This window comes from Esox lucius, chromosome 13 (assembly GCF_011004845.1).
Source record: "Esox lucius isolate fEsoLuc1 chromosome 13, fEsoLuc1.pri, whole genome shotgun sequence".
NCBI lineage: Eukaryota > Metazoa > Chordata > Actinopteri > Esociformes > Esocidae > Esox > Esox lucius.
In genome coordinates this window covers 18760735-18782557 of record NC_047581.1, presented here as the reverse complement: position 1 = coordinate 18782557, position 21823 = coordinate 18760735, and the positions used below count along the sequence as shown (strand labels likewise).

The 21823-nt window shown below is 45.6% G+C and overlaps 1 protein-coding gene across 3 annotated transcripts; it reads left to right on the top strand.

The window, feature by feature from the left end:
• The first annotated feature begins 4685 nt into the window (after positions 1 to 4685).
• Positions 4686 to 21081, top strand: mn1b (meningioma 1b). Of its 3 annotated transcripts, none has more exons than XM_010876442.4 (3): positions 4686 to 9358; positions 14688 to 14758; positions 20818 to 20906. In XM_010876442.4, exons 1-2 carry the CDS (start codon positions 5794 to 5796, stop codon positions 14741 to 14743), a joined length of 3621 nt encoding a protein of 1206 aa, XP_010874744.2. In that variant the 5' UTR covers positions 4686 to 5793; the 3' UTR covers positions 14744 to 14758; positions 20818 to 20906. The 3 variants fall into 3 exon arrangements, with proteins under 3 accessions (XP_010874744.2, XP_019908427.2, XP_010874743.2); XM_010876441.5 differs by lacking the exon at positions 14688 to 14758 and having other exon boundaries at positions 4687 to 5585; positions 5716 to 9358; positions 20818 to 21081; XM_020052868.3 differs by lacking the exons at positions 14688 to 14758; positions 20818 to 20906 and adding an exon at positions 10057 to 10257.
• Positions 21082 to 21823: the final 742 nt, after the last annotated feature.

The window sequence follows — 21823 nt, the reverse complement described above, 5'->3', positions numbered from 1 at the left end:
AAGTCGTATCTGCATCAGAACAGGCAAATAATACTGTTTCCAAAAGGGGACGTGGGCAGAGTCAACCAGACACTCCGGCAGCTCACGCCCATGAGCACGCACAGGCAAACAAGAATGGACCAGGCATTGATGTCTGTTAGAGGCCACCAAGGTTGAGGCCACCATTTATAACACCCCTGCGAAATACACGATTCTGGTAAGAAGTTATGGGTTCACCACTTGTCTCCAGTCTCAGTAATAGATCTGAAACAGCAGCACACAGGTTATTTCTATACATATGTAACAAATACGTAGTATGAGAGACTGTTCAGAAGAGGAATAGGCAGGGTGGGCCTTGGTCCCTGCATCATGATGCCCTGTTTGTCTAACCCCCCTGAGACCGGATTGGCGCAGGGGCCACAGATCTTCAAGGGGTGGGAAGTTATTTTTGGCCTGTGTTGGATGGCAATGATGTCAGTGTTTCCTTGTCTTCCGGGCGGAGCCTAGCCCCAGAGATTCTCCTGAGGCTTTCCTGTTGTGCAGAAAGGGGTGGAAGAGGTGGGGACCTTTAGACAGACAGAGAGCTCTGCCCTCCTCCCCCCCCGACACAATGGCGTTCCTCTGGATGACAGATGCTGCTTAACCCTGGTGACCCTGTGTGCTGAGATGGCCAAGCTGACTGACAGGACAACCAAGGACAGGGAGAGACTGCTTCACAGATCCCCACTGCACAGGACGCTGGCCCTAGAAAGGGAAGGAACTGTCTCTTTGGGCAGCCCCCTAGTGATGCATGTCTATCTGAGGAAGAGCTGTGTTAACACCATGCATTAAGTGGGGAGAGGAGGGACATTCGCTTTGGCTATCTTGTCTTATTGGGCAAACTATTGAGACAAATTGACTCTTAAATCACAATAGAAATGAGTCTTGTAGTGACAGTGGTGACAAGCCTCAGGACTGTCCATTGTCATGGGCTGGGCTCAGCAGAAGCTCGGAGCCGGATTCATCCTGGGGGAAAACGACTTGTTCGGATCACTCATCATGTCAGTTTTTATTTGTGTTTGGCAATTCATTTGAGCAGTTGTGAGGCATGTTAGAAATACTGAAAAATAAATGATCATGTAAATCAGCGTAAATAGACATTTCTGGATTTTGAAAATGACTAACTGTTAATCAACCACTTTTATATGACAATATTTCAGAGTTGCTCTAAAAGCTCTCCCCGATAACACTGTGCCACGTTCACTGTTTGATCAGGTGGAACAGTAATATAAGTGCATCCTGCCGACCCTCAGAGATCATAATGGGTGAGGGGATTTGGTGGCAAGGTGAAGCAGTGGGAGAGAACAACATCTTAGAATCCTTTTCACTGTTCCATCAGCCTTCATTCTAGTCATTTCATCATCAACCACACTCCAAACACCCTGACATCCAGCCCCCCAGTCTGATATGCCTCTACAGCTTTGCCTTTTTTACACTCTCGCTCACATCTCTCGCTTTCTAGCGTTCTGTCTCTCTCCAAGCGCAGTGCTTCTCCCCTTCACTTAACATCCTGCCTGTGCCCCAAGCACCCTTGAGCCAGCCTGCTTTCTCCCCTGTCCCTACCACTGGCAGCCCCCTGGTCTGTCCACCACTCTGCTCGTAACCCTTGCCCTGGCTCACAGACCCCTCCCCTGGGCAGAAAGTGGGGTCTGGTGGAGGGCTCAAGAACTAGATTTTATTTTTCTTTAGAGTAATGTCATGAGACAAAATGTGTCCAGTCCTGCTATTGTTCATCCTAGTCTGATTGTTGCTTTATTCCCTGTCTGTTGGGAGTTACAATCCTCATAGACATGTTAAAAGGAAACCACATATTTTATCCCTAGCCTGACTTTTACCAGAAAAAAAGGTTTTGTGAAACCTCTTCCAGTTATTTAATTATATGATTACATTTATTTGGGGATTCAGTGTGGATAAAAAATGTGTTTGGGCAGAGTGATGTTTGAAAGGAGCAGGAAACCTGACAGCACTGACTTACTAGCTTCGCTCGCTCACACGCATACACAAACGTACTAAAAAGAAGAGCCAAGCTCCCCAAGTCTAAACTGTGTCAGTCTTTGTGAGGTATATACATGGTTATTGGTTATCATTTAACATTTAATGTCATCACACAGATGTAAAAGTTATTGAATTAACTGTATGCAACCTTTTATGACTTGTAAATATGTAAATATCCTCCGATAACATGGGTAAAAGGACTAGCAAAATAATCTCACAATGTATGGTTGTTCTCGCGTTCAAAATGACAGGCTCTTGACGCTTTTCAATACATTGTTCTGATGTCTAGCGCTAGGTGGCACTGTGCCTTTTTTATAGAAGTGAAATATCCGCTCCTTTTCACCCCTCGAGGAACTAGTCCTATGGTGACAAACATTTCACCGTACCCTAGAGAAAGGCACAAGGATGGATCTATTAGGCATTCATGTGTTAGGTTTTCCACTGTTTATATATGAAACACGTGAATGCTTTACAAGCTATATTCTTTGCCTAGTAATTCGCCTATTGGTAAACACTATAATATCATATGAAAAGCAAATATGCAACACTATATCTCTATGCGTTCGAGCTCCATAACAGCAAGACATTATATGAATAGAATACCTTGGGGAGTTGTTCAGAAATCCGGATATGAGTACTGAAAACAGGCCTACCACGGAGCTGACAAGTTGTGTTGATGTGTACACCTGTACGTCATCTTTTGCAAAGCTACGTCAGTCATATTTGGTTTCATGTAGCCTAGCCTAATCCATGTCTTTTGTTTTGTTCAGGGAGTGAAAACATCCTCAATGGAAAATAGGGCTGTCTACTTGAAGAGCAATCACAGCCAAATCAATATTTAATCACCAAGCTGAATTCTTAAGTTGCAAAGGGAAAATACCAAAAGTCCCTATGTGTCTGCGTGTGTGCGTGTGTGTGTTTCTGTAACTACAAGGCAGGCGTCAGACCATACATTTATTACGTGCGTCTAGGTAGGCTACTTATCAAATGGGATGCTGTATTTCTGTCCCACAGAGCACTCTTCGCATGCCACGCGTCAGAGAACGCCAGATCAGATCCCACGCACGCCACAGGAAACAAAGCAGATTTGAGTTGTTTAATTTTCATCATTAGGCAAACTATTTCCATTAATCCTCTTAATTTATTGGACGAAGCTTTTTATGATCTACCTAGTGTAGTCAGTGTAATTGCGGAAGCCCGTGTCTAAACTGATATTTAAATAACCCATTAATTTGGGCAATTAGCTGGATGTCATTTGAATTTCAGAGTTGATTTTATAAAAACACAAAGGTAGGCTAAATAGTTTTGTAGACTTTTGAGGATATTAATGGAGGCTACAAAAGTTGATAAGAACAATTAATTTCTAATTGGTGCCCTAGCTTAGCAACTCGTAAAATAACACAAAACTAAAGCCAGGCTAATGAATATGTCGATCATTTCATGGGTCAAATTATGTTCCCAGTTGTCCATGATCAACTTACCCCGGCGTTACGCCTTTGGACTGTGCACATTTCTATTAATAAAATACAGCCCAGGGGTAGCCTTGTAGTTTATACATTTATCCCCGAGATGAAAACGCTAAATGTGAAAACATTTAGCCAATAGATAAAACATTCTGAAGTGCAAAAGATTGTTATTGATTATGGTATCATTACCATACTATTGTATAACAACAAAATCAAGTAGATTTTCGTAGGGTAACCATTCAATTCTCTCCACTCTCGCCATGCACACAACGTGGCTCTCTCTTTCTCCTTCTCTCGCTTAGTTTATTTAGTATATGACAGAAAATACATGAACATGCAATTTCCCACAAAGTCTATAATAATAAAATAACAACAGTTACACAGCCTGTGGTTGAAACAGATGTAAAACCTTATTTAATCTCAATATATCACTTTTCAATGGATCTTGTTTGTTTTTTATCTGATACATCTTATCTCTAATGGAGCAGGCTTTAAATAAAAAAAAACATATTGTGCTCAACAGTCCTTTTAAAAGAGACCATCGTCGCATGATTAGCTTGTTTGCGTATGTTACGCTTATGAAAAATCGTAAGGCACACAACCTACATTTGATAGTTATTTTCAAGTAATTGTTACAGTAACGAATAACCTAAGTTTAAGAAAGGTTGAGTAAGTCCATTATTTTGGCCACCCCTCCCTTCGTGCCAATAAACAGAAGATAAATGGCTCTTTAATTGATTCCTTTATCAAGTAAACTGAATTATGGTAGCCATAATGGTTAGTCTGAATGGAAATGTTAATTTGCTGTTTAAAGTGAGTTGACAATACAAACTCAGGGCCAGTCATGTGCCCCGACATTTGTTTAACCAAAGCTATTGTGAGACCATGTCCCTTTCATTGAGCTTAAATTAATGTCATACATCTTCATTTCTATCAACAATTAAGGAAATAACCAAATAAAGGCTACTAACATTCACACATCTATTCAATAGCATATGTGGGTCAATGTGCTCTAAAACAACAAACAGATTGTGAAATTAAAAGTTAAAATGGACATTGGCTACTTAGATCGTATATTTAAAAAATATTGGAGTAAGTAACACACCTGACGGTTGGGGAGAACTGCGCCCTTGATAAGTTGATGTTACTCGCTTTTTCGGTTTCTCATCCACATCTTGGACCACCTTAAAAGATGGTCCCTCCCTCCGCACTGGTGCTGCACAGCCTCCGATTGGCGAGGACTTCATGGATGGAATTGGTTGCAGAAATGCAAAACTTGTTGCTGGTTCCCTGAACGCGTTGAACTCACACAGCGCCAAGCGCCAGACAAGAGTGTGATCTATCTGTGAATCGCTCCCAGCTGGAATAGACCACACCAGACTCCGGAGCAGAAGGAGTGCGTTATACAGTGTAAGAGAGCGAGGGAAAGAGCCGATAGAGGTTCTGCGCCTTCTGCGCGCTTGGAGGGCACATGACCAGGACCGGTTGGACTATGCTGCCAAGCCGCTCAGTGGTGGTGGAGTGCGGGTAGTGCGTGCCCGAAGCTCTGGAACACGGTGGCGCAAATACGGCTCCCCAGATAGCCTTAATGACAGGGCTGGATTTTCCCTCCGGACTTTCTTTCAGACTTGTAGAATTGTTAATGGTGTAGTTTGAAGACATTTCATCCAGAACTGTGGGACATTGTTTATTTAGTGTTTAAAACTACGACCAATTAACATTCTAATTGTGCAGGTTGCCGGTGGATTTCTCTATAATGGGATCTCGAAAAGACACGCCAAATTGTGCGTCCTGACTCCTGGGACATTTAACAAGCAACTGGAATTATAAAGTGGACGAAGAAAAACTATCTATGATCAATTAGGGAAGTATTTTTATGAAGTTTGTAAAGAAGAAATGTGCCCAGAAAACTTTGGAATATGATATTATACCGAAGTAACATTGCAAGTGCACACGTTTTGTTTTATTTGTAAGTTGTAGGAATAAACCATACGCCACTAAACACACGGGAACGAGTAAGCTTCATTGCAAATATGTCCCTTTTTTTCGTCGCCACACTTGATGGACACATTGGATATTCGAAAACACAATGAGTTTACTACTTGGGTGAGTGAGTAGATTTAAGATCCATTATCTAATTTCTAAATCATAGGTTTTTATGATATGGAAATAGCCTATATGGTCTCCTGAGACATTCTTTTATATTCGTTTTTATCCTCTTTTTTTTCTTGTGGAGACGGACGGACAACATATTTAAACTAGATTACCTAAACCAGGCGTGCTGGCGGTCATGCGGGATTGATAGCGTGGAAGTATGTTTGGGCTGGAGCAGTTTGGTTCTCAGATTATTAGCAGAAACCCTGTCCAGTCAGAGAGAAACACAAACCAGCCAAGACTGAACATGAGCTCCCATTACAAAAGCCCAGGCTTTCATGCCGGAGTCCCACCGAGAGAGCCGGGCATGGGCCCACTGAACGAGCCTCCGATGCTCGGGCTCAATATGAACATGAACGGAGGGGAGCAGTACGGCGGTTTTCACCCACGGGGCCACTCGGACATGCATGCAGGCAACGGACTCCAGCAACAGCAAGGACCCATGCATGGATTTTTTAACAACCAACAACCTCATCAAGGTCATCCTCATGGCCACCAGCCTCACCCTCACCAACACCATCCTCATTTCAGTGGGAACTTTGGCGGCCCAGACCCCGCCTCATCCTGTCTGCATGGTGGCAGGCTTATGGGCTACAACAACAATGGCATGGGGCCACAGCAAGGCTTTGGAGAGGGCTTTGACCCCCTCACTGAGGGCCAGGCAGGGGACAGCTTCTCCCAGCAACAGCAGCAGCGATCTGGGAACATGCCTGAGTTCCAGCACCACGGCCCCCCCAGCGGCAACCACGCGGTCCCTGCCCCCTGTCTACCTTTGGACCAGTCTCCTAATCGGGCAGCATCCTTCCATGGTCTGCCTTCCTCCTCCTCTTCCTCTTCAGAGACCCATGGTCTGGAGCCTCGGCGGATTCCCAATCAGGGTGCTGTAGAGGGCTTAGAGTATAATTTCCCCAGCGAGCCCCCATCTGGACATTTTGACGTACCTGTATTTTCCCCCTCAGAATCAGAGTCTCAACTGCCCCACTTTGGGGCAGGAAGGCCAGTGGCCGGTGGCAGTTTCCCTGGAAACCCAGCCATGGCTCGAACACCGGCTATGCAGGGCATCTCCAAAGGGCACCAGCAGCCGCCCCCACCGCCCCAGCAACCTCAGCCGCCCCCACAGCACGGTGTGTTCTTTGAGCGCTTTGGGAATAGCCGTAAGATGCCCGTGGGGATGGAGCCAGGGGTCAGCGCTAGACATCCTCTCATGCAGCAGCAGCCTGGTTTGATAGCACGACAGAGCACATGCCCCCCTGGCCTCCCCCGGCCCCCCCAGTCTGAGCCGGGCTCCACCAATCCCAACATGCTGGACGGTGGCGTCATGATGCCTGGCCAACACAACCAGTTTGAGTATCCTATTCACAGACTGGAAAATAGGGGCCTGCACCCCTATGGCGACCCCATGTTTAATATGCAACAGCCGGCTCCACCTCCTTCCGCCCAACAGCCTCCGAATCAGAGGCTGCAACACTTTGACTCTCCTTATATGAACATGGCTAAAAGGCCCAGGTTTGAGTTCCCCAACTCACATGGAGGGGAGAACTGTGGCACCTGGGGTAACAGCATGCACAACGCACAGGGCATGGAGAACCACCTCTCTCCCTCGGCCTACCCCGGTCTACCTGGGGAGTTCACCCCGCCAGTGACGGACGCTTTCCCCCCGGGTCCGCTTCAGCATCCCGGGCCAGACCAGCAGTCTCTTCAGCAGCGTCAGAATGCGGCCATGATGATCAAGCAGATGGCCTCTCGGAACCAGCAGCAGAGGATGAGGCAGCCCAGCCTGCAGCAGCTGGGCCACCATGGCGACGTGCCTCCCGGCCCCATGGTTCACGGTGGCCCAGTGGGGAACATGGCTCAGCCCAGCTTTGACAGGGAGAGCGGGGGACGGATGCCAAACTTCGAGGGTCAGAACCCTCACATAACTCAGGAGACCTGGTTCCCCGGGCCCCACCCACCTGGAGAGATCATGTCACGGCGTATGGGAGGAACGGGAGGAGAGACCGGGAGCCACGACATGGGCCTTCCGCAGAACGGAGCTGGAATGATGTTCAGGCCGGGCATGAATGGGATGGGCATGCAGGAGGCAATGAGGATACCTGTAGATGGCCACGTACAGGCCCTGCACTCGCCCGGCATGCACTCCCAGTTTGGCAACAACATGGGCAACCTCTCCCAGATGCAGTCCCCCGGCGCCGGACACCCCAACGCCCCTTCAGAGAGGCGGCCGGCTGACTTCCCTACTGGCCCACCCATGGGAGCTCAACCAACGTTTCCTTATGGAGGGTCTAATCGGCAGGGGGCACCTCATAGCAATCCCCAGGGGGTGAACACCTCACCGGGGACCTACCCTCCACAGCCTGAGTTTCCACCAGGTCAGCGCTCCTCTGTCAGTAAGCTAGGGGCGCTCTCCCTGGGGAACTTTAGCAAAACCAGCACTAAAGACAATGTTTTCGGTCAGAGCTGCCTGGCGGCCCTTTCCACGGCCTGCCAGAACATGATCGCTAGCCTAGGGGCCCCCAACCTGAACGTAACATTCAACAAGAAGAACCAAAACGAGGGCAAACGAAAACTGAGTCAGACGGAGCAGGACATTAATAGCAGCACAGCTAACGGGACTGGCAGTGCTGGTCCTGAATATTTTCAGAGCGGCACTGGTACTACCCAGAACGGCCAGATGCCTGGCCCCGGGAATAGCAACATAAAGCCTGCAGGTCAAAACCAGACGGTGCAGGGGGAAGCCAGTGCCCTCTCCCCAAATTACAACATGGACGCTACCCCATGCAATGAGGGGAAAGCAGCAACAGGGAATGGGAGAGGGAGAGGGAGGAGAAAAAGGGACAGCGGCCACGTGAGCCCCGGAATCTTTTTCTCTTCTGACAGCGGAAACCCTGTTGTAAGTCCAGGCCAGCAACCCCCTTCAGCTGGCATTGGGGAGAGGGGTGGGGGTACGCCCCATGAGAAACCCCTCCCGTCCCCGTCCTGGGGAAAGGGAGGTGACCTGATGCTGGGGGACCAGGCGGACTTGATGTCGTCTCTGGACAGTGGTATTCAGAGTGTCACAAAGTCTAACAGCAGCTCGCCGCACGTGGACTTTCACGACGACGTTAGCGCCCACTATGGCAACGAGGATGAGGTGTCCTCTAGCTCAGACGCAGGAGGTGCTGCCGTCTCCAAGCCCAACCGCAGCCCGCACATCACCAGCTCACCCAAGCTGCAGAGGGCTGAACATGGCCTGGTTAATGTCCAGAAGCCCCTGGGCATACAGGGCATCGCTAATCACACTACCTCAACACCCGACAGCTATGGACTGAGTGCTGGTGGGGGAACAGTGGGCAACGGGGTCGGTCACCCGGGTACACCTGGGATGGAACAGGTACGCACCCCATCCAGCACCTCTGGCCAGGATGAGATCCACCCTCTGGAGATACTGCAGGCCCAGATACAGCTGCAGCGGCAGCAGTTCAGCATCTCCGAGGACCAGCCCCTGGCCATGAAGAATGGCAAAAAGGGTGCCGACTGTCCCTCACAGAACGCAGACAATGAGTTGGCGAGCTGCAGCCCGGATGCTGGGAAGGGCTCAATGGGCACTATTGACCTTGACACTCTGATGGCAGAGCAGCATGCCACCTGGTACGTGCCCAGCGACAAGGCCATGATGGATGGGCCGGAGGATGACAAGGCCATGGCACCCTGGGAAAAAACTAAGAGCCAGAATATCAGCAAAGAAGGTAATTGAAAAAAACGTATTTGCCAGTTTGACTATTTGTCTGTTGCTGACTTATTACCACACAAGCATAGTTTTCATTCAGAATATCAGCACATATTCTTGTTTTGCATCTTGGATGTGTGGAAAGTGATATGAACGCAATAGACTGCAATGAGTCACCACGACTTCCTGTATGTCTGTTGCCTGATTGACAGCAGTTATTTGGAAATGTGTCAGGGGATATGATTGTCTTAATATGGTATTTTAGTATGGAAGAAATCGGTATATAGGGCTCCCGTGTAATTGTATACGTTTCTTATTTTAAGTTGCATGAGTTGAGATGAAGACCAGCAGGGTCACCGCCGTTTTTTTTGTACCGAGACGGCATGAATTTTCAGAAAATAGAATACGAATTATCTATTTTTCACATATTGAAATTGAAACATATATTATTATATAGATTTTTATATATATATAGAAAACGGTGTGTGCATATGCACAAGGGATGGACGGTTGGACCACAGGCTATTTAACGAAATGTAATTACATTACTCAAGAAAATCAAAAAAAGGAACCTAGTAAGAATTTTTTTTCTAGGCTAAATAATTCTTAAATCATAATTTGGTGCATGTTATGGATTATTGTCTTGTAAAGGAACTTCAAAAGAATAGCCCGAGAAAAGTAAACATTTCCTGTGGTTTTTTTTATCTGGGTTTTCAGGGTGAACAACTACACGGAGAAGATTAATAGGTTTCAGAGGAGATGCGTTTTCACAGCGGGGTTTCCCTTCTACACATCTGTTTGTTTTGCTATTACTACGGGATAATACAGGCCTAAGGGTCTGAAGACAGTGGATTGATTTTAGATTAGCCCATATTGGGAAGGGCGGCATTGCCAGCATGGATGAATAGTGAAATTATTATAATAATATCTAAAGCTTTTATTTATTAACTTTTTTGTTTCTTAACATGTCCTCGAAGGAACAGATTTGCATTGATAGTCCGTACAGTGATAATAATTACGACCACTACGTAATATTATTAATAATAACAACAATGCAGATATTCAGGCTTTATAGGGCCTATGTATATATTTAGAAACTAATTTTTTGCTTGTCTCTTTTCGCCTCAATTGGTTCAAGAAAAATGACCTCAAGACAATGCTTCTTTCTGTGTATAATTTCGCGAACAAATTCAGATTCCAGTATGCCACGAAAATTATTTTCTTCTGTCTGGATTACAGGTCACATTCCCAAGGCGTGTATTTTATTATTTCTTAAGCAGAAATTGAAATAAAAGAATATTGACAGTAGTAATAGTATTTATTATTATTACTAGTTATAATAATAGTAATATCAATAATCATAATAATATGACGATGTCCTTGTATTGTTTATTTTAGGACTACAGTATGTCATACCAACAACAGGGATGTTTTCTAGTTTGGTTTTATCGTGTGTTAGGGACTTTTGGTTGACTGCTCCTCCATCAATCAAAGAACGAACGTTCATATTGGCATTTCAATAAATGCAATTTTTCTTGTTTATATTGGCTTATAATCGTTATTTGGAGTATGTTTCTTTACAACTGTAATTTCCTTATGTGTCCTAAAGTATTTTCTGGACCACGGTACGATATTACAAAAGCTATAGGCTACATAAATGGAAATTGTAGTCACTGCTGCAAAAGGCGGTGGTCCGCGGTGAGACACGCATAATTAAATCCCCACGGCCCCAGACGAGCCACCAAAACGCCTTTTCTCACGTGAATAGGTAGCCCCCAGCGCGTATTCACTGTCTCTTTGTTCTGGCTAACTGCGGAAGCAGAGAGGGGTGGGAGGCACAGGGCACGGAATCTGAAGTCAAGACGCATTGTTTAGGAGGCAGAGCAGTCAACCAGTCCAGCCACATTCTAGCTCTGTCCATAGTTCATAGCCTACGTCTGAGAAAGGCGCACTTATTTTACAGAAAATGTACAGCAAATGCGGCCACCTCGATTTTGTTAAAGGATTTCTCTCCCGTCCCTCCTCATATCTCCGCTCATATTTTCTCTCTCTCTTCAATTCCCCTCCCTGCAAGCATAAAACGCATCCCGCTCGGGCGCAATCAATAGCACAAATCACGGCTCTTGACAGTTTCTCATTTGAGTGCTGCGGACTGCAAAGATGAAAAAGGGTTGAGGTGTGTTGCTGGATTTTGAGATCGAATTGGATGCGTTTCAAGAGACGCGCAAAATTATAACCAGCCAAAACGAAAAGGTTAAGTTTTAGAAAACATAAAACGGGCCTAATGATTTTAGTTACATGCTGTAGGCTAAAGTATACATCTTGTCGCAATAAAGGAAAATGTATTACCTTATTTAACATTCTCATAGAAAATGCATAAAAATATATTTTCAAGATTTCTTAACTTCTAGTGTTCTGTGTTAAATTTGAAGTTAAACACACTTCAATGAATGAAGTTGTGTAACCTATCTATCTTTTTACTGATGTCTAGCTGCAAGTCCACCAGCTGGTCAACAGATGAACACTGGTCATTGCCTGTGCTTGGAGTCCGCCCATGTTGCTAAGTTACAGTGACAGTAGATTACATAGTTCTGTAGTTGAGCTAGGCGATATGGGTAAAACCAGAAATTCCCAGAATGTATACTCTAATGAAAAATGGAACAACACTTTTCTAATATTATTGTTTTCCATCACCCTGTGAAATACTTGTTTGATTGTTGTAGACATCAAATTACCTTTGAACAGTTAGCCATATTAATGAACGTTTAATTTCAAACTGCCTATTTCTATCGTATACTTGTGTAATGAAGTATATCAGCATAATGTCTTCCATAAGATAAGTGGTCTGTATGGTCGGTGCTATGGTGTGCATCAATGAGTTTCTATTTGTAGTACAAGCTTTTCTCTGTAGATTTGCAGTTCTGTAATTCTGTAGATTATTTATTTTCAAGCTGTGTTGGTAGTTATCAAGGTTCTTATTAATAGTATAAGCATGGCAAACTTATACATTAATAATAATAATCGTGATTATGCTAATTATAGGTCAACAATTTAGAAATCCCTTTAAACTTTTTAAAATTACGCAATTTGATCATTTTATGATGCAGTTAATGAATTAAAATATTTCAAGATCATATTTCACTTGGCAGCACAACACATCTTTCTGTACACACAATATAATCTGAACCTATTTCTGTATTGTATTCAAGTAAGGTTTTTTTCTCCTGCATTTTGGTAATTATTTTATATCACCCTCTAGGGCCGGGAAGACACCAGTAATGCAATGCTCGTTAGTATTGTGTCAAGGACACAAACGCTAAGTGGATTTAACGTCTTTAGGAAAACAGCCCTAATGTTTGAAATAAACATAATTATGTTCTCATCCAGTCACTTTTATTCATTTTCCAAGCTATGAAACGTGATTTTACATACAGTAGGTTTGAAAAGGACCAAAGAGTTTAGTCCTCCTTATGTTTTCCTTTTTTCCTTGTAGACATATTGCGACACTGGTATTGTCACACTCAGAGTAGATCATATGACGCCCTTCTAGGTGTTGTGCACCAGTGGTACATCATGTTCATTTAATTTAATGTTGTTGCTACCCGCTCCCTTCTCACTGATTCTGAGGCCCCTGTTCTACCCCTCATCAGTGTCTTGAGGCTGAGGAAACTGGGCTGGAGGTGGGGGTCTGCGTAGGTCCTCCAGACACCCTTTAGTAGTGGGAGTCCTGTATGATTTCGTTAACTGGGCACTTTATAGAGTCAGTGTTTTTACTGGAGATCACGTTTTACCACTTTATCAATACCAGTGGGTTATAGGCCTGTGTGTGTTTTGGGAAGAGAGAGGCAAGCAGGGTCATTGGTCATTAGGCCTCCCTGTGTCTGTAGCAGGTGGTAGTTGCCTGGGAGAAAAGGAACTGTGGTGGTTTGTGAGTAGGTGCAGCGTGTGGACATCTCAGAACCAGCCTTATTCTCTGGTATAATGGTAACATAGACAGAGGAGGTCTTGGTGTTGCTTTCTGGGCAGGATCTGGTGCTTCATAGGATATTGACAATTTATTAGTGGAATTGAAGCATTGTGGAGGCTGTTATAGCGTAGCGTCTATGGTGTAACTATAACAATACTGTCCAAGGAAATTACGAACAAAGCGTGTTGCATTTCTGTGTTTTATGTCTGTTCACACAGCGTCTTAGCTTTCACACTGACGTCCCACATTGGCTGTTTGGATAGTGACATGTTCTGCCATAATGCCTCCGGTTGGACCCGGTCTGTGTGGGGCGTGCAGCCAAGACACTCCTGTAAGCATGGGGCTGAGACCCCGTTTTAAATAAACCTAGCCTCCATTTGCGCAGTCTCAGTTTCTTCTTGTATTTTTGTCCCTCTCTGTGCATTATCTCACAGCCCGGACCTGCCCGTTTAAAAAAAAAAGAAAGATATGCACATTCTTGATAACAAGCGCCTTGCCACCATAGGAAATGAGTCAGTTGGCTGTACTTTTATTTTTAGAGTTTTCCCTTCAGTTTGACCCGACTGTGAAAATAGTTGTTCTCGTTATTTGTGGGGTTTTTTTTAATCACATTGTACATGCTGTGTGAGGATCTCTCCCGTGAATGAACATGGTGTCCCGTGCAGCGTGCCACACAATGATGGCTCTACTGTTGCTGGAGCCGACACTTAGTTGGTGCATGTTCTGGCTTACTGTTGGCAGACAGGAGAATTGTGGCTGGAGGGGATGTGTCATGCTTACACACCCTGATTAGGAGGCAATTTAATCAAATGCAACAGGCATATTGACATGCCACCTAAAGAGACCTGGAAAGGAATCGGAGAATATTTCTGCAAATTCCCACCACTGTTGGCCTGTTCAAGCCTATTTCACTCTGGTGACAACTCACAAATCACGTGAATCATTTTTATTTCTTATTTTTTCTTACTTAAAGCCGAAAGTAGATGTGATTGACATTTTCTTGACTGAGGAGAAAACAGCTCGGGGCGTTCCATTGACTTCCTTAACAACACACACCCAGGAAGCATAGTGCTGTCTGCACTCTTCCACACTGCAGTTCTAATAATTATTATTATAATCATAGTGATTAGCCCTGGTATAATTGTTGCCAAAATTGCCAGTTCATCCTCTGGCACCTCCTGTGAGTTGACTTTATTGACATATTCTGAGAGGTTAGCAAAGTAGAAAAGTAAGGTGTGTGTCTGTCTTTGTGTTTTTTGAGGAACCGATCCATAGCCGTAAAAGTGGCAAAAGTATAGACTTTGAGAAATGTGTAGTTGATTATACCTTTTCTGGTATAATGTGTTCATTTTCATTTGTGTCTTTGTGGATTGATCCCTAGGATTTAAAGAATATCACACAATTCCTACGCTATCAGCCAGAATCCGAGGACATTAGGACAGCTTTAACCATGTAAGTGTACGTGTGTATGCACATTTTTGTATGAAAGGACATTTTTATTTCTGTTGTAGATTGATAGATGTTCAGTTCATGCAGACTTGGTCACAGACGTTTGGCTTCAAACCTTTGCTAAGGTTTCTTGTATGTTGAAATAAACACTTGAAAAGGCTAAAATTGCGGGTGCAGTTTTAAATTAGTTCTGTCAGGGTACATCACAACTTATTTTAGCTCTAACTTTCACTGGGCCAAAATGGCACTCGTTTAGTGTTGGAGAATGGTGTCCTGTTCTTTCACTGTACACGGTCTCCTGCAGCTCATGGCTTCTGTATGTAGCTGTCACTATAAAATCCAGTTTGAATATTTAGTTTCTACTGGATGATAGTGCTCATGTGTGTATCCACTGTGTGCTGAGGCCTTTGCTTCGCAAGACTTTAACCACCAGTGAAAAAGAAGACTCTTTTAAACGTGTTTAACTGTCAGGGACAAAGGGAGGAACAAAGATGTCAGGCCTTTTACTCGCTGGATTTCGGACTCTTCAAAATAGCAGCTCATCTGATGTTTTGTTTTCCCTGGGGATGAGCGATGAAATAAAATCAAGCTGGTCTCAGCGTGTGTGGGATGAATTTGTGTGTGCTTGTGTGCATGTGTGGTGAATATTCTCTTGAATGGAGTATGGAATGGAAGATGGGGAGGGATGAGGTTCTTAATAGCCCATTCCTCAGAGAGGCTTGGAAGCTTCCAATATTACTGTAAGAATCCAGAAAAGTGCCAGTCCGATCCTAATCTGAATGATTATTAGCTGATTGATAAGATTAATCAGGTTTCCTACCACTGGAGAGAAGAGACACAGGTCGGAGAAACAAGTTGCTCTGAAACATACTGTAATCCTTCACACTCCCTCTGTTCATCAGAGGTGTGCTGTGTTAAAGCGTGCGTGTGTCGTGCGTGTGTCATGCGTGTGTCGTGCGTGTGGCGAGTGTCGTGCGTGTGTGTGCAGCGGCGGGGGGGGGGGGGGGGGTAGTGTATTGTCACGCTGCCAGCAGCAGTTATGTTATTTGGCATACAGGTAGTCATCAGGCGTCTTTAATTTGTATAGAAAAATTGACAGATGAGTTTTGACACCAGAGCTGTTTCTCCTGGGAAAGAGGCAGAGAGACTGATGGAGTGATAGTGATAGCAAAAGCGAGAGATGGGAAGAAGTTTCCTTTCTTTCCATGAACATCTTAGGTTTCGCTGGCGGGGTGCGCAAGATGATAATGGTTGTCATTTGCATCACTATAAAGAGAGAAAATAAATCTTTCATTTTCTCCATAGTTTCATTCTCTGGACTCTTATATTTAGCTCATTTTTTTAGGTCAGTTTGGATGTTACAAACAATAGTTCAGATTTTTTTCAACAATGGAACTGTCATCAGTGATGCTTTGTACTGTCATTATCCAGTACACTTCAAACCCCATTATTATAGGCATTTGGTTTACTGTTTAAGGTGTTTTTTACATAGCAAATTTTAATACTTAGTAAATTTGATATAACATTTTCTGGCCATTTTTTTTCTTTTGATGCAGTGTTCTTTTGAATACATTAGTATATTCATTTCTTTATTTTCTTCTATTAAATATCAATTTATTCAGTCATTGGGGGATTATTGTTTTAATTATTTTTAGAAATCATATATTCTTAATAAAAAGCTAACTTTCCCAATCATGGACTAGGTGAATTAAGGATTGTGTTTTAAATGTTGTGCCTGAATCCCCCCTGCAGCCACTCTCTAACAGATGCTTGTAATCCCTAAATTCTCACTGTTTCATGTGGGGTTCCCAAATAGGTCAAAACTACATAAACAGCGTGTGTAGTGACGGGCTGAAACAAAATGAAGAGCAAGAAGTAGATCAAAATGTCACCTTCTCCGATGACATGGAAGACAGGTCTTGGACATGCTCTTGATTTATGCTACAGGCACTTAATCACTTCCCACCTTCCCATTTGTTTCTAGTTTCCTGAGCATGCATTGTGGGCTGTGGGAGGGTGTATGTGTGCAAGGGGTTAGCTAAGGGACGGGGGTGTACTAGTTTGGTGAGCGGGAGCAGAACCTGCCTGCCCCAGCGAGGTTCTCCTTCTGGTCGGAGTCCAGGGAACAGAGGATATTCAGACCAAAATAACCCCTGTGCCCTCGCAAGAGAAATGTACCCGCTTCTCCACAGGTCACTCTGTTTCCATTGGGTGGAGTCAGGGTCAAAGAACCCCCCCCCCCGGACACCATGGGAGCCAATAGATCATACTACTGCTGGGTTTGGGTGAGCGTAGGAGCGAGAACACAAGTCTCAGGATCTCAGGTCGTACTCTTTAAAGACCTAAACAACCAGTCTTTGAGCTATAGTGAAGTGGTAGTGGTCTAATGCTTTCTCAGCGCATCCCTGTTCCATCACTCCTCACATCAGGGAAATTCAGACTCTTCTGTGTGTTCATTGTGCTTTCTAACATAGAATCTTCTCTCATGGCCTCAGTGTTGTTATGCTAAAGGAATCTGACCTGAATTCACACAGCCATAGGAGCAGAGGCCTTTGGGTGTTTTTGTCAGAGCGTAGAGGCTTGATTGGACTGGCTTGTGTTCAGTGAGGACGGGGGTCGAGCCCCAGGGAGCGCAGGGTTAAAGGTGAAGTGTGGTCATGGATGTATAGCTTAGGATAGAAAGGGCAAAGGGCTACCGCATGGCATTCTGGGGCCTGGGAAATCAATGTGACGGCTAGAACTCTGGCTCTGAAAGAGAAGCCAGTGAATGCCAAAATCCACACATACAAACTGTCTTATTCTTGAATTTACCCCTATGCTTGCCTGAACATCCTAATAAACATCATACTAATTTACAACATTTTTTTTTTTTTTTAACATAGTTTGGTCTTGTAACTGAATGGTTGCTAGTTTTAATCCATTGAGCTGACAAAAAGGTACAAAATATCTGTTGCCTTGCCTTTGAGCAATGCACTTGACCCTCTATAGTCTGGAGCAATGCGTCTGACTGAAATGTAATAAATGTGTTCTTGTTCAGTGAGGATTCTTTCCCAGGTTTGTTTACGGTGACGGTATAATGTTCACCGGTGCCCCGCGTCGGCGTCAGCCAGTCAGAGGAACCACAACAAAGCAGGGCTCTGTGTGTTCTCCTCATGGGACGCTAGTGGAAAGCAATGTTGATCTGTGTAAATAGTCAGTAGAAGTGTGGTTGCGCTTGTGAGACTGTGAACTTGTAGGAGTCACACTGACAATTACACAGGATTACATCACCTTCAGAGAGAGGAGGTGAATAGATGTGTTATAATATAACTGAACATGTACATTGGCGTGGTAATATTCTGTAGGGTGTAATATGGTTAGTGATGTTTAACTGTGGATCAGCTTATAGTTGCGGTGTTATTGTTTTATTTTTTATGAGGCATCCCTCAGCGTGTTGATGCTAAACACTCCTTCTCCAAGATGAATAGCTTATCACTGAGATATTACTGGAGATATGAACAGTAGGCCGCATGGCAATATAATGGGAGTCATTTAACAGCCTTTACAAGATAGGTTTTATTGAAAAAAAGATCCCACAGCTTGTAAAATGTCACAGTGATTTGGGATTTAGGCCTGTGTGATGTAGAATTTCACACTGCCGTTTCCACTTTTGAACAGAATTTGTGCCATGGATAATGCTTAACATTTAGATTTTCCACCAAAATCCCATCTCTCAGGGCTGCACGGGTATTACTTATAACCATACATAGATAGCGTAATACCATCTGGATTGGAATACTATGGCCTGGTTAGAGATTGTATTTTTTCAATCAAAATGAGAAAGATATATTTATTTGCTTATAATATCCAACTTGCGACGGGCATGGTTTTAATCATTCAGTCATTCTGGAGAAATCACACCATTATTTTTTACCGTTAATAACTGTAATAATTACATTTGGATGAAGGCCGGTCACGTGTTGGGCCTCTGTTTACTTTCCTTATCCTGGCGTGTATGAGGCTGGGCGCCATGTCAGTTTGAGTCGTGTGTGTGTGTGGGTTTGTGTGTGGTGGGCGGGGGGTGGTGTGTGGCAGCAGTAGTGGCAGTGGTTGGCGGTGTATTTTGTGCCTGTGTTGTCAGATTGCTGTGTGTCAGCAGAGAGCCAGGGGAACGCTTGGCTGCCTATCCAGGCCGGTACAGACCCTGCTGTGCCCAGCTATACTGAGCTGTGGGTGGGTGCTGGAGGGCACCGTTCTGGGGGAGGGAGTGGGCAGGAGCGGTGGTGGTCCAGGCTCACCCAGTATGGGTGTCAGCCATGCAGAGGTGTATGTCAGGGCCCCTCTGGCCAACGCTGGCCCCTGCCACCATCGCCACTAATCCCTACACCTCCCTACCTCCCCGCTCAGTCCTCCAACCCCCCACTGACGCTCCTCTCAGTCCTTTGGCACTTTCTTTGGAGGAGGGGAGAGCTTGGCTGCCTGACCTTTCACCAAAGCCTTCCGCTTTTCCATTCCAGTGGTCACAGCCCAGATTGGCTGGGAGGCAAGTGGACTCACTGTCCTGCTAGTCTGTCCACTGTGCCTGACTTTCCCTGGCTCCTCTCTGCCTCCTCTCTGCCTCGTCCCCGGCTCCTCTCTCCCTCCTCTCTGCCTCGTCCCCCGGCCCCTCTCTCCCTCCTCTCTCCCTCCTCTCTCCCTCCTCTCTGCCTCCTCCCTGGCCCCTCTCTGCCTCCTCTCTGCCTCCTCCCCGGCCCCTCCCTGCCTCCTCCCTGCCTCCTCCCTGCCTCCTCCCTGCCTCCTCCCTGGCCCCTCCCTGCCTCCTCTCTGGCCTCCTCCCTGCCTCCTCCCTGGCTCCTCTGGCTGTGTGTGAAAAGTGTCATAGATGCTCTAAGGGGAGAGAAATGTATACAGAGAGGGAATCCAAAGCGTGTTTGGAAGAGAGCGCTAAATGTGTTGGTGACTCAGAGACGGGGGTTGGAGGTCAGAGGATTCTTGCAAAACACTCTTCCGTCACTTTGTTGGGCAGCGAGGTGGACCGGTGTTCTGTTGATGTTCAGGCCCTGTGCTCAGAGCCGAGTGTGTATGATAGCCTGTCTGTTTGTAATGCCTGGGCTGTTTAGTGCCTGTCTGTCTCCGTGCCTGTCTGTCTCCGTGCCTGTCTGTCTCCGTGCCTACGCTCAAAGGCCTCAAACGTCTTTGTCAGTAGTACCTTAACAGGGCAGAGGAACATGGCAGCTTAGTGTTTTGAGACCTTTGGACGGATGGGAATCACCCAATTGATTTTTAAGGCAGGAATTCCGGCACGTTCACACACACTTCCTTTTGAAGGCTCAGAGCGGGCTTTGAGGCAGACACCAATAGGACTCGCTGAAACCAGTCTGACAACCTCTGCTCTATCTCCCTGGTTCTCTAACTCCTCGCCAGTCGTCTTACCCCCCTCCCCCTCCAACTCTGGCAGTAGGCTGTGGGTCTATACCACGGCAGATGATGCATGACGCTGTGCTTTTACGTATAGTTTAGCCTAGCACTTTTTGTCCTCGTCAATCTTCCTCTCGCTAATTTTTTCTTACGCAGCACAAGCGGTTTGACTAGGAGGGTGGGCCATACATCTCCCCAGCCGACCGTCCCGGGTCCCCACAGATCCGCGGGGCCGATTTTTATACGACCTTCGATAAACCTATGTATGGATTTTCCGGAAGCTTTGGTGCCACCATTTAATATGAGCTTTGACACCATCGTGACGTGGGGTCGATAGCACAGCAGGGCCATTATACCAGTAAACTGGGTCAAGCAGGGTCGGGCCCCTGACTGCCCTCTGACCTCGTGACTAAGGAGCACAAGCCATTTGCGCGGACGACCGGGGCTGAATGTGTGTTTGTGTGGTCACCACAGGCGAGGCGAGTCGGAGGTGGAGGATGGCTTCAGAGCAGTGCTCCGTCTCAGCCTGGGGGATTGGGCAATTCTAGCGTGGTCCACGTATTGACGCCCGATATGTTCTTCATGTTGTTTGCTGATGTTTAGATCATTTCTTTTAAAAAGCGATTTCACTAACCCCTCCGCCTGGGCTGTTTCTTCTGTTGCAGAATCGGAGCTGTCTCAGAGCAAGGCCGGGGCGGGGCCCCCGGGGCCTGGAGTGGGCTCCGGAGGGAGCCACCTGCAGTGCCTCTCCGTCCACTGCACAGATGAGCTGGGGGACAGTAAGGGCCGAGGGGGGCCCGTCTCCTCCTGGCGCTCGCTGCACTCTGACATCTCCAACCGCTTTGGGACCTTTGTAGCCGCCCTGACCTGAAAACAACCAGGCCAGTTGAGGAGATGGAGGGAACATCCAAGGAAGAGAGAGAGAGAGAGAGAGAGAGAGAGGGAGAGATGGAGAGAACATCCAAGGAAGAGAGAGAGAGAGATGGAGAGAACATCCAAGGAAGAGAGAGAGAGAGATGGAGGGAACATCCAAGGAAGAGAGAGAGAGAGAGATGGAGAGAACATCCAAGGAAGAGAGGGAGAGATGGAATCAAAGGCAGATGAAAATGACGACGACAGCAATTATGATGATAGTAATGTTTATGATGATGATGACATAATGGTGTTGATGAGAGGACTGTTCAGGGAGAGAAAGACATTCACACTCATGCACACTAATACACATCAGCACGTACACACTAATACACACGTCGACACGTATACACTCATGCTCATATACACACACGTACACACACACACGTACACACAGCTACTCTTGGACACACACTCATCCATAGCACCGCTGGACTTTACAGCTTGGGCACTATTCAGTGGAGCTGGAAAACCTCAAATTAGTCTTTTTTGATTTTTTTGTTGTTTTTTTTGAAGAAAACAGGAGAAATGTCAATGGAGGAAACAAAAGAATAAAAAATTAAAAAAAAATACTAAAATACAAAATATTGTTGGCTGTATTGGGATAGCAGTGTTGAGTCTCTGTTAGGTTCTGAAGACATGACAACAGCCTGATAGTATTAAGGACCTTTGTGATGAAAAGTCCATTCTTGCCATTCCAGCTGTTCCCTGTACCTTTTCATAGTGGCTGTGTCTGTGGGCTGGTGGTGGTAGAGGCCC

Bases quoted from the DNA above. Each gene is read 5' to 3' on its own strand.
- mn1b (XM_010876441.5), top strand. From the start codon at position 5,794: ATGTTTGGGCTGGAGCAGTTTGGTTCTCAGATTATTAGCAGAAACCCT. The intron at 9,359-20,817 runs GTAATTGAAAAA...CTTCTGTTGCAG, and splicing joins CCAGAATATCAGCAAAGAAG to AATCGGAGCTGTCTCAGAGC.